Source organism: Sardina pilchardus, chromosome 23 (genome assembly GCF_963854185.1).
Source record: "Sardina pilchardus chromosome 23, fSarPil1.1, whole genome shotgun sequence".
Lineage (NCBI taxonomy): Eukaryota > Metazoa > Chordata > Actinopteri > Clupeiformes > Clupeidae > Sardina > Sardina pilchardus.
In genome coordinates, this window is record NC_085016.1 from 3,333,859 (window position 1) to 3,348,858 (window position 15,000).

Genomic DNA, 15,000 nt, shown 5'->3' on the forward strand with positions numbered 1-15,000 from the left:
TTAAGAAACGCCATCAAAGGCCATTTGTTTCGGTGGCAGCTATTTAACCTTGTGGTGTGTGTGTGTGTTCTCCTCAGTGAAATATGAGCGCATCAAGTTCTTGGTCCTGGCGTTGAAGAACGCTGTGGAGGTGTATGCGTGGGCCCCAAAGCCCTACCACAAGTTTATGGCCTTCAAGGTGAGTGCCAATAAGCGTGAGTGAGTGAGTGAGTGAGTGAGTGAGTGAGTGAGTGAGTGAGTGAGTGAGTGAGTGAGTGAGTGAGTGAGTGAGTGAGTGAGTGAGTGAGTGAGTGAGTGAGTGAGTGAGTGAGTGAGTGAGTGAGTGAGTGCTCACTTGCTCTCTGTGTGTGTTGTAATGTGCAAATTTGATATCAGCAGTCCACACACGGTCCTCTTCGGTCCAGATTCTTATTGTGTGTGTGTGTGTGTCGTCTAGTCCTTTGGTGACCTGGTGCACAAGCCCCTGCTGGTTGACCTGACGGTGGAGGAGGGTCAGAGGTTAAAGGTCATCTACGGCTCTTATTCGGGATTCCACGCCGTCGATGTGGACTCTGGAGCTGTCTACGACATCTACCTACCCACACATGTAAGTGTACACACACACACACCACGACATCTACCTGCCCACACGTGTAAGTGTGTGTACACACACAAACACACACACACACACACACACACACACACTCGATACCTACCTGCCTAAAACTCAAATACTGTCTGAATAAAATCTCTGATAACCTTTTTCTCACTCTGCCGGTCCCCCCCCCCCCTCTCTCTCTCTCTTTCTCCCTCCCTCTTCCCCTCCTCCCTCCATCAGATCCAGACGAGTATCCAGTCCCACGCCATCATCATCCTGCCCAACACGGACGGCATTGAGCTGCTGGTGTGTTACGAGGACGAGGGCGTCTACGTCAACACCTACGGGCGCATCACCAAGGACGTGGTGCTACAGTGGGGAGAGATGCCCACCTCCGTGGGTACGGACGGACACACACACACACACACACACACACACACACACCTACACCTACACCTACAGTCGCATCACCAAAGACGTGGTTTCACACACACACACACACACACACACACACACACACACACCCCTACACCTACACCTACAGTCGCATCGCCAAAGATGTGGTCACACACACACACACACACACACACACGGACACAGTACTCTAGTGTGGAGCGTACCAGATCAGGGGCCCGGCCATCGGAAGATGGGAGCAGACCTGCGGATACACACACACACACACACACACACACACACACACACTAATGAGGTTTGTGTTCTGTTCCAGCCTACATCCGCTCCAACCAGATCATGGGCTGGGGGGAGAAGGCCATTGAGATCCGCTCCGTGGAGACCGGCCACCTGGACGGGGTCTTCATGCACAAGAGAGCCCAGAGACTCAAGTTCCTGTGTGAGAGGAACGACAAGGTGAGAGCCCACACACACACACACACACACAATTTTACCTTGATTTCCCATGGCAGTCAATCAACAAACAAGCCTATTGGCCATCAAAAACCGGATCACCAACAAAGCAAAACACATCATCCAGTAAAGTGAATGTCCTAATGATAAACGTGTGTGTGTGTGTGTGTGTGTGCGTTGCAGGTGTTCTTTGCGTCGGTGCGTTCGGGCGGCTCCAGCCAGGTGTACTTCATGACGCTGGGCCGCAGCAACCTGCTGAGCTGGTAAAACATGGCCGCCGCCCCGCACTCCGCAAACCCGTCAACAACCCTGACCACGACGATCACCACGACGACGACGACGACGATGATGATGATGATGAAGAATATTAGAGGACTGGAGCTTTGTGCATAGCAGCAGGGCTCAGCACCGCTGGAGGCTGACAGACAACGGCATCGTCCAATCACGGCCCTGACTCTGGCTTCAGGCCCCACCTCTCTTTAAATCCTGGCCAGTCAGGAGGCTCTTTTTCTAGATATGCTAGTATATATATATACACACGCGTCTTTCACTTGATTGACAGCTGGTGGCTGGTTTCTGTGTGTCCGAGCTGGACAGGGAAGAGGTAGCGGACTCTGTAATGTCCAGCCAGTCCAGTCTTACCTGGCAGAGCTCAGCCGGTCCATACTGTATATTCTCCTACAGGGCTAAACCTTATCGGGTTTTGTTTATTTGTTTTGTTTTTGTTTTTGTTTTTGTTTTTTAACCAGATAGAAGTGTTTATTTGCGCCTCTCTGCTGAGGGAGTGCTGCCGTCTTATATATGCGATGTGGCGGCGCTCCAGACGAGGAGAGGCGCGTGTGGGGGGGGGCGTGGGGGGGGAGAGAGGAGAGAGACGTAGAACGTGTGGGCGAGCGAGCGAGCGTGAGGAAGAGGAGGTTTGGGTGGAAGGGCAAAGGATGAAGGACATTTAGGTTCAGTTCGTTTTTAAAGATTTTTTTAAGTTGTGAAAGGGATGAACAGCTGATCTGGCATGTATATTAGCACCCACACACACCTATACAGCGCACGCACACACACACACACACACACACACACTCTCTCTCTTTCTCTCACTCACACATAAACACACCAGATTTCCATACTGAGCCATTGTCTTCACAGAAGGCATCCGTTTTTTAACTTGCTTGTATAATCTGCCAAATGTAGACTTCAGAACTGCTCTTGATTTTAGGAAGTTTGTTGTTAAGCATAGAAATCTTCATAATGGAAACATATGCTCTTCTGTCTCTTTCTGTGTGTGTGCGTGTGTGTGTGTGTGTGTGTGTGTTTATCTATGTGTGTGTTAGTAAGCATGCACTTGGCCAATGATATCATATCCCTCCACGTATGTGTGTGTGTGTGTGTGTGTGTGTGTGCGCACATCAGGTATTATGTGCGATTGCAGACTCATCTTGACACACTGACTTAAACTCAAACATTCACATCTGTTACTGGGGACATGATGGGGATCCATGGGGCCCTTGAAGGCAGTAACCCCAAGACCACTACATCAGCAGAACAACAGTAGCTTGCTATGAAAGCATTTTGTGTTTTTTCTTTTTTTTCTTTTTTTTTTTTTTTAACTTATGTAGATTAATTTGCTTAATTCTAGTTTTGTTGTCCTTTCCCATAACCTTGACCACAATGATTTGACTGAGAAGAGTTTGTTTTGTTTTTTAAAAGAATGCAAGCTATCTGATGGACATGTTTACAGTATGTAAACTCCGTTGGTTACACTAATGCTCTTCTGCATGTGAGTTCACATAGAAACATTTCCTCCCCCTGCTTATTTTTTTTAAAGCTAATTTTTTTTTTGTTATCTTTTTAAAATTGTTTGTACAGGAGATGGCCTTTGGCGTCGTTCACTTTAAACAGGATGACTGGATTCTTTGTGTGAATTTACAGATTTCTTTTTTTTTTGCTGGGATACACCAGGTGTTCCCATGGCGATACAGAAACCCATCGCTCAGACTGTTCCTGAGGACAGTGATGGCAAGCCGGGCGTTTCTGCTGCGCTTCGCTAACTTCTCTCCTCCGTGTACCCTGGGAACTCTTGTATTTTCTTGAAAGTCTTTTCATTAAATAAACTAAGTAATTTACATGGTTTCTCACTGCTGTCTGTTTCATTGAGTCGTCCCCCTCATGGCCATCTGCCCATAAAAGGACATCGGCACAGTCGCTTGGCATGGGAGAACCTGGCCCAAGGCCCCAACAAACCACATGCTCCTCCTACTGGAGTGGAGTGAGAAGAGAAGAGTCTCGCCTCTAGCTCCTGCAACCACAAGAGGGAACTAGAGAGCAATGACATTTAGTGCCCTATATGTGGAGAGTATCGCCAACTCAAATCATGGGCGCCATCTTTACGACCAGAAGTGACGTCACGTACGTTCGTCTCAATGATGGTCAATAGGGCGAATATGACATGTTGAAACAAATAGCTTAACATCGTCATAAACAAGCCTATAAATGTTATAATATGCATCACTATTCATTAAGATGTAAATGCTGTTGCAAATACGCTGCATTATACATTTTGAAAAAATTAGCAAAGACCAGATAAATAGTGATAAACGTTGCCTAGTTGGAGCCAGCTAGCTCTGAAAACGCCTACGAGGCGAACTTCGTTTATCCAATTTCTTACAGCAGTTAAATATTAGTCTGAGGAAACAACTTGAAATAAAGCAGTAAGAGAAAGCTGAAAGCTTCATTTTGGTGAAATAAGCCTGTTTAGGGCACAATGAATAACATCTTACCTTACTTAAGCCAGCGATCCCTACATGTTGCAGCAACTCTTTGAATCACTGTTAGATTTGACGTCTGACCTCCAGATTCAGGCATACAATGTATTTCGACCGTGCATGAGGCAAGACTAAAATATGCTATTTATTTTCTTTTTTATCAATAAGTATGTTGTTTCAATAGACTCTGGGACAGTAAAAGAAAATAGTTTCAATTGAACACGTTATTTAAAAAATATATTATTATCATAAAGTTAGGCTATTATTATATAAAGTTATTATTATTACAAAAGCTACATGGAGGTCACCATTAGTTTGACCTCAAACTTTTCCGTTAAATAATAACTTACCCTTATGCACAAAACCTGCCAGACAATAATCACATTTTTCCCACTGCCATCACTCAATCTATTGGTAGGTGCCTTATGTATATTGTGGTGCTCTATAGTATGCATCTTCTGACTGCATACTACTGTATGTTTAATTGTTCCAACAGCTAATGCCAGTCAAATTCCTTGTAGATATACTTGGTCAATACAAGCTCATTCCGATACTAAAACACACAAACTTGCTAGGTTTTCAAAAATATTTTTCAATAAAATATATTTCCATTTATTATAATCAAATTAAATAATCAAAGACAACAATTTCTGACTTGTGTAACAAACATTTACAAGACCATCAGAATCTAGGCCTATATGAAATGCAATATAAGCATGAGGGATGAGGATGAGAGATCTCCATGTACTCTTTTCGGGTGTCACATTGTTGTCCTCCACCAAGTCCATCCCTTCATGGTCCTTTACATGGCCTGATTAGATGACATGGAGTTGATCAGCTGTCTGCGGTGTCCTCCCCTCAGACCAATTGTACCTTTGTTCTCGTCCTGCATGTAAAATAATGAAACTCTTGTCATTAAATGGGTAGATGTACATAAAAATACCACTATTTCTACCACTGTAGTAAGGACTGCTCTTCTAAAAAATCTGAAATGTGCACAGGTTGTCATTAAATGTGTATGCTTCTACACCACACTCGTTATCTGTCGCGCACTCTCTCACACACACCCACAAAACATGGGACACAAAGGGAGCAGACCGTGAATCTCCTCTTCTCAGCCTCAGACTTGGATAATACAAGGCAGTACCATTCAACACCACACACGCTACATCCTCCTAATAATTTTACTAATGACATCATAGCAAAGTGTACCTGAGAAACTGCAACTAAGTGCCTTAATTAACCAAAAATATAAACATAATAATGTTAATGGTAGAACACAATGAAGAAAGGAAGCTGTTGTTTATCTTGACTTAAATTGATCCAGCTGAGGAAAGCACTTGTTCTTTGGAAGGAATTTCAATTTGTCTGAATGCAATATTGACACCGATCACATACCCTGTCTGTATAGAGTATTGTGCACACTGTGGTGGAGACTTGGGTCCATGTTGGGTCCATGTTGACTGGGCTGATTTGGTGATGAGGGGTGTCAGGCATCAGGGGAAAGGTGCTGAAGCAAGGAGCAGCAGCAGTAGCCTACAGGATCTTGAGGATGTTGAGGCGACGGGGCAGGGACCTTGAATCAGCAGACAGCTGTATCCTCTTACTTCACCAGCCACTGACTCTTCTCTACCTACATCTAAAATAACAAAAAAGACAAAGAGGAAGCATAATATTTACTATATTGCTTTGTTTTATAATACAGACATTCATCACCTTAAACCATGATTCAATAAAGCATGGCACACTCACTAGAGGGCTGACAGATTGACAGATTGAAGTATAGCCTACACAACCAGTGTAGAGCTGAAGTCTGTATTGACACCACTTAATAATTCGTGATTAGCACACCACCTACCAAGTTTGACAGATAGCTAGCAAACCATATCTTCAAACTATGCTGTGTATTTCAACAGATTTATTTGGACAATACTGGCCTAGGCTACTGGTAAAGTTTATAACAACGTTGACAGAAAGACTAGCTAACTTGCAAACTGCAATTATCCGACCAGCTATTTCAGTCAAGCAGGAGGACATTCTTAAAATAGGCAAACAAGACGTTGTCTTATTTTGCTCGACAAGAAAGAAAATGCAAAACTAACAAGTTTATCAATGATTACAGATCGCTATGTTACCTGCTAAGCAGCTGTAGCACTATTAGTAAACACACACGACACAGCACTACGTACTGGCTGCTTATCTTAATAGCCACTTTAGTGCTTCAAAAACGCAAAAATGCAAGGAAATTAAGACCATAAATGATAACAGTAGGAGATGAAAAACCTTATTTACCAGAGTTGTTCCAACCGTTTTCCTTTTAGACAAGGTTAAGACGAACGATGTATGATGTATTCGCTGCTCCTCCAGAAGTGGCATCTCTCCGGGTAGTTAGAAACAAAATCCGTGCTGCAAATGTCTTAACGAGTCTTATCACTAAAAATGCTTATGACGTAAACGTTATAATGTTAACGTTATCAGAAAAGTGTCCAGTGAGAAAATGGGTCGCTGTATGGTGAAGATATTAAGACTTAATTCCAACGATACTCAAACACTGCCATCTGAAAGCATTAGAAAGCATTCTAGTCAAAAGTGCTTTTGGTAGTAAAAATGGCGTCCATAAAACACGTGACCACCTCTGAACCAATCCTTGGCAGAACTGCTCTGAACATTCCAAACACAGTTGGCGATACTCTCCACATATAGGGCACTAATGACATTCCCTCAAGTGGAAGAAATTGCAAGCTATAGTATGAATGTTTATTTGGTCAGTTTTTAGTAATTTACTGATTTAGAATGGTAATTGTTAGTATTTGTCATTCAATATTGCACTATTCACTATTACACAATTCACTATTGCTCATAAATCACTTTTGACCCAGCGGGCTACATGCATGACCACATGCAATACCACTTGCAGTACCCTCCAGGGTACACTTTCAGTACCCTCCAGAATCATTGGCAGCTCTGGGTAAAGTTGACTAAAAACAGGTATAAAAAATTATCTTTTGGTGCTTTGGTGACAGTGAAAACAATGAGGAAAAATCCACCCTGGAAGGGAAGCAAATGTACTCTGAGAAAAAGGAAAATCTCTTAAAGAAATAAATATTTTAAACAAAAAGATATTGCTCACAATTATTGGCACCCCCGAAAAAATCGAACAGAAGCATTTTCCTATCTGATTGCAACTTATTAAAGTAAATCAGAGCGTCTCACACACTTCCATGGGTTAGCTGACCACATGCAATACCACACACTTACATGGGTTAGCTGACCACATGCAATACCACACACTTCCATGGGTTGGCTGGACATTTGCTGTGCAACAGGTCATTTAACGGGTCAAGCTTCTTCACTGTTTTTACAATTATCTTTAAGTGTATTTTGGGTTTGAATTTATATGAGAGGAAGTGAGTGGGAGAGAGACAGGGGGTGGGATGAGGAAATGACCCGGTTTCCCGGGCCTGAACGTGGCTCTGGTTCTGTCGCTCCATCACGCCCCGTGCTGCTTGATGACTTGAAACACATCCGACATGTTGAGGAAGACAGTCAAGACACCCCTTTGTGAAGCTACTCATTAGACTCTTGAGCTCTCAGTTATGCTGCAATAAGCGGTCCTAAATCCATAGTCTATACCACTGTACAACAACCTGCCAAACTTCACATCACAGCTGGGTTCAAAAACCAATTCACATGGTTTTTCACTGCTGTCTGCTTTATTAAAGCCAGCCCACGAACCAGCCCAACATCTGCACAGTCGCTTGGTATGGGAGAATAATATGGTATAAGTGGTTAAAAGTGGCTGACGGATTCATTTCAATACTGATAAGAGAAAAATCTGAAGTATTTGTAGGCTGGCCAACATGTTTGTCATTCTGCACCACACAAGCTGAGTAGAGCAGAGTTGTCAATGTCCAATGAGCATTCAGGACACGTAGTCTGATCATTCAGTGTGTTTGGTTTGGAGACAGGCTGTCCCACTTTAATCCCTGTTGCAGTCCTTGGAGCCTGAGCTGCCTACAGGCTGTTTTTGTTTTGCATTGTACTCATAGAATGGGCAGCCAGCAGTGCATGTGACAAGAAATGTAATGGGCTTGAAACTGTGTGCGATCGCTGACTGCACCTTTAATCATCACCGCGTGCTGTTCTGATTGGTGCACAGACGCACGCCCACGGCCGGCAGGAGAACAGAACAGCAGCATGGTGCAGATGTGGTGCTGCAGCACCAGGAGGAAGAGCAGCAGAATCACCTCCCGCACGTCAACATCTCAGTATAGTAGTGTTCCTACTCTTCTTACCGGTTCACTACTTCTAGACATGACTGTACACACCGAGCCTTGTGTGTGCAGAGTTGCTGGTTCAATTCCCAGCTCTATACTAAGTGGGAACCACAGCCAGCCAATATTATGATAGCAAAGCTCCAGGGACTCTTGTCTTTCCTATCTCAACGTTTCTCCTTCAACCTGCTTAGGAAATATCACACAGTCATATGCGATTCATTCTAGATACTCTTCCTCTAACCAGCCTTTGTAGGCATCACATATGTTTGAGGATGGGAAATGGAAGTAGATGGAGGAGCCATTGGTGCAGCGGTAGCATCAGCGATCACCATCCTCAAGGTTGCAGGTTCAATCCCCAGCTCTGCCAGGAGTGAACCTGTGGTGAAAGCTCCATGGAGACAGAGGGCAGGAAGGAGCCAAAGATGAATCCCAGGAGAGTTGCAGCAGACAGACCTTCAAGGAGAAAGAGATGGGGGGGCTCACTTGGCCCCCCGGTGAATTCCAGCACCCACACAGGGGGTTATAACCTTTTTCAGGTGGTCAAACTTAACAACACAGTTGCAGCAAAATTAGATTAATAAACTGATGAATCAATTATATTTATCATAAACTTCCACCACTACATGACCCTTCAGATAGCACCACTGTACTTTACTAAGATGGGATTTGAACCTTGCACCTTCAGGACTGTACACACATGAACATACCTGTACTTACCCACTGGACCACCTGCTGGCTGATAAATATGAGGGCATGAAGTATATTTGATGCACGTCTGCACTAGTAGCTTCCCATAAGGCCATTTATAATGGGAGTAGTAGAACTTCTAGAGGCTTGGATCTATCCTGGTTACGTCTTTTTACTTCATCATGATGATACACATTACTTTGCTCTACAAAACATGCCAAACACCAACCCTTGAGGTAAGATTAGAACCAGTTACCCTTTCATCATCAGTCCTGCATTATTCCACTCAACCACCAGGTGCCTATACAGACCTAACTTCTTACTATGATCATCCACATATGGAGTTTGTGTCAAATCCAATGGATATACTTGTGAAGCCAAACTTGAGGATGGACTGTTTCCCTAATCACAATACCAAACAATGTTTAAAATATTCAAAAGGTTTCCTCTGTTTAAGTTTGCCATGAATGCAAAGATTCTTAGAATAAATACAAAGCATCTCATGATTCCAAAATCCTCCAGAAATCATAAAACCTATTTTTGGAGGGCCTCAGGAAAAGCTGTTGATAGAGTTTGCTTGTGTGTGTGTGTGTGTGTGTGTGTGTGTGTGTGTGTGTGTGTGTGTGTAACCACTCGATACAATTTATGCCTCTCTGATGACGTGTCTGTTACCGTCAAGGGCACACAGGTCTCAGCAGCAGAAAGCAGAAATGACATACTGTACACTGTCACTGTGATCCATTCAGCGTGAGAGCAGAAAGTCCACACAGTGGCGACGGACATGAACAGCAACAAAGACAGCTTTGATTGACTGGATGTTTGACTTCCCTGATCTACAAAGGCAACAAAGACTTCCATCTTCTAAATGTCACATGATTTAGCTCATGATGTTCACCCAGAGCCATAGAGAGAGAGAGTTGCGACACTCTTTGATGTTGCCGCCACACGATCAAAATTTCCAAAAAAACCCTGTGCTGAATGGCTGAATCGCAGGAGGGTGGGATGTACTTCTGGATGCTGGAAGGTGTAATCAATTCTGTCTCTGACGAGACTTTGAACTCTTATCTTGAGTTGATGACTTGATCAACTCTTTGATCGTGCGTTGAGTGGGGCTAAGAGTTAGCTGATAGGAGTGTTAACGTGCAGACATTGGATCTTGTAAGAGGGCAGAGGGCATGTCGTGCAGGACTCAAATAAACACCAGTGTCTCACGCCATCGGGGTCTCACGCCATCAGCCCATTGCTTTAGGTGTGTGTGTGTGCCCACTGCTCCAGGTGTGTGTGTGTGTGTGTGTGTGTGTGTGCCTACTGCTCAAGGTGTGTGTGTGCTGTGTGTGTCCACTGCTTTAGGTGTGTGTATCCCTACTGCTCTAGGTGTGTGTGTGCTCACTGCTCCGTGTGTGTGTGTGTGTGTGTGTGTGTGTGTGTGTGTGTGTGTGTGTGTGTCTGTGTGTGTGTGTGTGTGTGTGTCTGTGTGTGTGTGTGTGCGTGTGCAAACTAACCAAGAAAAACGAATACATTTTTTCTTTTTAAACAGTATTTGAATCATTTTTATTTACAGTTTATAATGCCAATCAGAATAGAAATGGTCTCAAGGCTTGTGGTGTGAGGAGCAAAATGAATATTGCATAACAGCACGTTTGGCTGGCTAGCTCACGTCACCTGTGGGCTATTGCACGGAATCTTATCCTAATATAACACTTTGGACAAAGGCGTCTGCCAAATAGCATAACCATATCCACAGCATAACCATAACATGAGTCAAACGCAAATTCTGTGATGTCACCAAACATGAAGTCATCGCCTTGGCAACAGTTCAGGTGAAGTGGCGACTACTCAACACTGATCAAAAGAGAAGCACATATCCTTCCACTACTAAACATTTACCATTTGAGTGGAAGAATGGGCAAAGGCTATGTCAATATGCAACAGTAAGACAGTGGTGTGACAGTTTTGATTCATCGTTTCAATGTCAACAATCATTTATGAGAAGGAAACTTAATTCAGAAACCACAGCAGGCTTCAGTGCAAGTCTCTACACTGCACCCTATTTGATTAAACAAAGAAAAAAAATCCATAAGAATCTTAAACCTAGTCTAGTCTTAGTTTATCTTCCATTTGGTAGCCAGCACAGACAAGTCATCACATAATAAAACTGATGTCATCCATACGTCATAGGAACTCGTAAGAGTGCCAACATGGTGCTGACACCGGAGCACTGCGTAGCTCAAGAGCGCTACAGAGACGTGTGAATCTGGAGATGGTAGCACATACTGTATATATTTACATTTATTCATTTAGCATTCATCCAAAGCCACTTACAGATGGCAATTACATTACAAGGCTGTGCAGACAATGCACACACACACACACCCTGATTTAAAAATGGGAACAGGACTAAAAAGTAAAGGAAAGGAAGGAAGAGTCGCTGCAACCAGATTTTGCTCTCAATCATTCAATAAAAATCAGTGAGGAAGAGCTGGCCTCGAAACCTCACAGAATTTTATTAAATGATTGGGCGCAAAATTTGGTTGCAGCGGACTTTTCCTTCACTAATTACAAGAGCTGTTCTCCCCAAAGCAACTTAGGGGTTAAGCTAACGGCTAACGGTGGAAACCGGGGATTGAACCCTCAACCTTTCAGGTGACTGTCTCCTGAGAGGAGTTAGTAGGAAAAAAAGGTGCACAGTATTGCATGTCTTTACATTTGTTGTTTCAAACAGCTGGTCGGTTGTGTGCAGTCTCCTCAAACAAACCAGCTGACATGTTTGTATTTCTATGCAACTCAGGCCCAGTATAGCAGAGCAGTCCCACGAGACTGTGAACATTCAGTGCATGTGTTCAGAAGAGATGTCTGGCCTGTCACTCTTTCTTCGTCTTCTTGGAGCCCCCACAACACCTCCGCAGACACGCCGCGCAGCACGTGATCATCACCACGACAACAGTTGCCACCACGACCAGCAGAAAGCCGATCACGTCCAGAGAGTGGTACTGGATCCAGTTGAGGTGGTGGGCCGCTGGACGCAGATGCTCCGCCCCTTTGTGCCTCATGACAAACTCCGTCCAATGAACAGCAAGGTCCAGGGGTTCTATGGGCCGGTCGTTGTGTATGGCGGACAGCTTCTGCATGTTCTCCTGGTAACTTCAGCCCGGACGAGACGAGAGAACGAGGACAGAGAATTGGGGTCAGAGTTCAAACGGAACACAAACAAACGTGTGTTTTTAATATATCAAGGTCAGAATCTAGTGGCGATCTGAAGCTTTGAATGAGAACTTCTGGGAAAGCTCGCCAAGTCTGCTGTGTGCATCCTCTATGTACCCCTGACTAAAGCCTTGGCCTGCAGTGGTCCCTCGCTAGCACAGCTCTGTAGACTATTGTAAAAGTGAATTATGTGGGGCATCCAATATAACCTGACACGGAGTTCCGTTGTATATAACTCTTGAAGTTTATTCTTCAAATACAACTTATCTTCCAGAGCTGCTCACCTCTCAGTTACTCGTCTAGCCTAGGCAGAACCTCAGTACGCGGGAACAACATTTTCTAAACTCTCACTCTGCTTCCCCCTTCCTGTTTTTCCAGTTCCTTCCCAAAATAAAAGTCCTCGCACCTTTTTAGTGCTACACTATCATAGGTAAATCTACAGCCTACAGTGGTCCCTCTATAGCAGAGCTCTGTAGACTGTTAAAGGTTAATCGTCGACCCCTTGGGGCCTTGTCCTGCAGTGGACCCTTACCTGCTGACATTGGGGCCTTGGCCTGCAGTGGACCCTTACCTGCTGACATTGGGGCCTTGGCCTGCAGTGGACCCTCTATAGCACAGCTCTGTAGACTATCATAGGTAAATCCTCGGCCCCTTGGGGCCTTGTCCTGCAGTGGACGCTTACCTGCTGACATTGATGACCGTGTCCAGTGCGTCGACGAGGGATTCCGGCGTCACGTCAAAGATGCTGAGCACCACGGCAACCCCGCGGTGGGCTACACGGTGAGCGTTGTCGGTCTGGTCACCGAAGAGCGGCATCATCACCATGGGAACGCCGTTGCAGATGCCCTCGTAGATCCCGTGAGTGCCCCCGTGAGTGATGAAGGCCTTGGCCTTGGGGTGGGCTAGAGGTGACCAGAGACGGACATCAAGGAGGACAACTCTCAGGCTCTATTGTCAGTGTCAATTTCAATTTTACTTACAGAGCGCCAAAACATTACACAGTCATGTCTCATGGCACTTTACAGAGTGTTAGACGGGCTCTAGGTCCTATCTGAGGAGAACACTCCTACTAAATACACTCAGGCTTAGCTCAGAGCCCCCCAATCAGTCTGCCATGTCACATATACATATTCCTAAATTATATTCAGTTTGCTATCAAGTAAAGCAACCTAAGTTTCGATCAGTGGCTCAGTCTAAGATCATGCCAAACTCAGTGTGAACCCTGAATCTGAGACCCGAAAATCTTCAATCTTTTCTAGACTAGAGATCAACCCTTCTAGCAGCCCCCCCTGGAGTTCTAGAACCACCCTGGTGTTCTGTTCTCATAGCCTTTAAAGCATTCTAACCATCCGGTACCTGACCATGCAAGAACATTACTTTTCAGGATCAACATGACAAATGGCTCAAGATTTTATTTAGTGTTTTCAAGAAATGTTTCTCGTCACTTTGACCTGACCTTGGAATCCATGAGAAAGTCACTGAAGGTCACTTACCTAAAAGGTCATTCTGTGGCAGCACTGAAGGTCACTTACCTAAAAGGTCATTCTGTGGCAGCCACTTCATCACTTTGACATTTTCTGGGACATGGTCTGGAAGAGGGCCGGAGTAGCGCCACAGAACCTGAACAGAGTGCACACACACACACACACACACACACACACACACAGAGGGTTTACGTGCTGACTCACTATCATACGTGATCAAGATAATAGATCATCATTGATCATCTAATACGCCAGACGTCAGCATTAGACCTCAACCCAAAGAGCTTAGCATTCTATGATGACAATAGTCATCGTTCCATGGCACATCTGATCTCACATTTCACATTTCAACATCCTGAGCAAGACTAACTGCCTGTGAGTAATTTTATTTGCTTACTGTATATTTCCTCTTAATCCCTGGAAAATGACCCGTGTGTAAATCCTAATCCTCTCTTAACTCCCTACACACAGAGAAATATCCTGTGTATGTGGGAGTTCAGATGAATGTTGAGCTTTCAAAACACACGGCCTTAACTCAAGATGAGTGGTGGGTGATCACCACTGTCTGCTTCTCGTTGGCAGGCGATCTACGAGCAGTCTAATGGCAACCAGATGTTCTTTACGGTTCCTGTCTGAGCTTGTTTGAGACGCGTGACTTGTTCTCATTTTACACAGATGGGACAACAACAAAACAACGCATAATCTGCTGAGAGACAGGCCAAGTTTAAGAGATTATTATGTCTCCAGAAGACAGAGCTAATGTTCTTATGCCGTGAATACAACTTGCAAATGGTTGATACTGAACTGCTGGAATCCATGTAGATTTTTGTCCTGAAGGTTTCAAACATCTTGTTCTGAACCCTATAAAAGTAGCTTCATTGCATTGTGTGTGGAAAAACAAGTCAATTATGGTTCTGAGGTTCACCTAAGCCAAGCCTCTTCGCTAAAACTCGCTGAGTAATGTTTAATTTGGTCTCGTGGGCTTTTTGTCATGTCTCGTGTGAGCTCGATGTCTCCCCTCACCCTCTGGGGAATCTGGCTGAAGGCTGAGAAGAAGATGGCAGCTTTCTCTGCTGGCATGGACTCCACCAACGAGCCCAGGGTGAAGACCACGATGCCGTGCTCTCCAGATCCCTCCACAAACTCCTTCA

The 15,000-nt window shown here is 44.5% G+C and overlaps 2 protein-coding genes and 1 long non-coding RNA gene across 12 annotated transcripts in view; 1 reads left to right on the forward strand and 2 right to left on the reverse strand.

The window, feature by feature from the left end:
- The window catches only part of LOC134071219 (mitogen-activated protein kinase kinase kinase kinase 4-like), a 74,131-nt gene extending 70,570 nt beyond the window's left edge, over nt 1-3,561 (forward strand). For all 9 annotated transcript variants that reach the window (XM_062527848.1, XM_062527853.1, XM_062527847.1 and 6 more), the window contains 5 exons: nt 78-178; nt 437-586; nt 818-977; nt 1,305-1,444; nt 1,625-3,561. In XM_062527848.1, coding sequence (XP_062383832.1) covers nt 78-178; nt 437-586; nt 818-977; nt 1,305-1,444; nt 1,625-1,708 — 635 coding nt within the window. In that variant the 3' untranslated portion in view covers nt 1,709-3,561. The remainder of the gene's footprint in view (nt 1-77; nt 179-436; nt 587-817; nt 978-1,304; nt 1,445-1,624) is intronic.
- Nucleotides 3,562-4,786: 1,225 nt separating this feature from the next.
- Nucleotides 4,787-6,772, reverse strand: LOC134071196 (uncharacterized). The gene is made up of 3 exons (XR_009937029.1): nt 6,493-6,772; nt 5,599-5,839; nt 4,787-5,086 (listed from the first exon to the last, which is right to left on the reverse strand). It is a non-coding gene; the product is annotated as an uncharacterized LOC134071196 (long non-coding RNA).
- Nucleotides 6,773-10,683: 3,911 nt separating this feature from the next.
- Nucleotides 10,684-15,000, reverse strand: part of LOC134071220 (UDP-glucuronosyltransferase-like) — a 24,572-nt gene continuing 20,255 nt past the window's right edge. For both annotated transcript variants that reach the window (XM_062527856.1, XM_062527857.1), the window contains exons 2-5: nt 14,873-15,000; nt 13,898-13,985; nt 13,048-13,267; nt 10,684-12,305 (exon numbers count right to left, since the gene is read on the reverse strand). The exon at nt 14,873-15,000 is cut by the window's right edge and continues 4 nt beyond it. In XM_062527856.1, coding sequence (XP_062383840.1) covers nt 12,026-12,305; nt 13,048-13,267; nt 13,898-13,985; nt 14,873-15,000 — 716 coding nt within the window. In that variant the 3' untranslated portion in view covers nt 10,684-12,025. The remainder of the gene's footprint in view (nt 12,306-13,047; nt 13,268-13,897; nt 13,986-14,872) is intronic.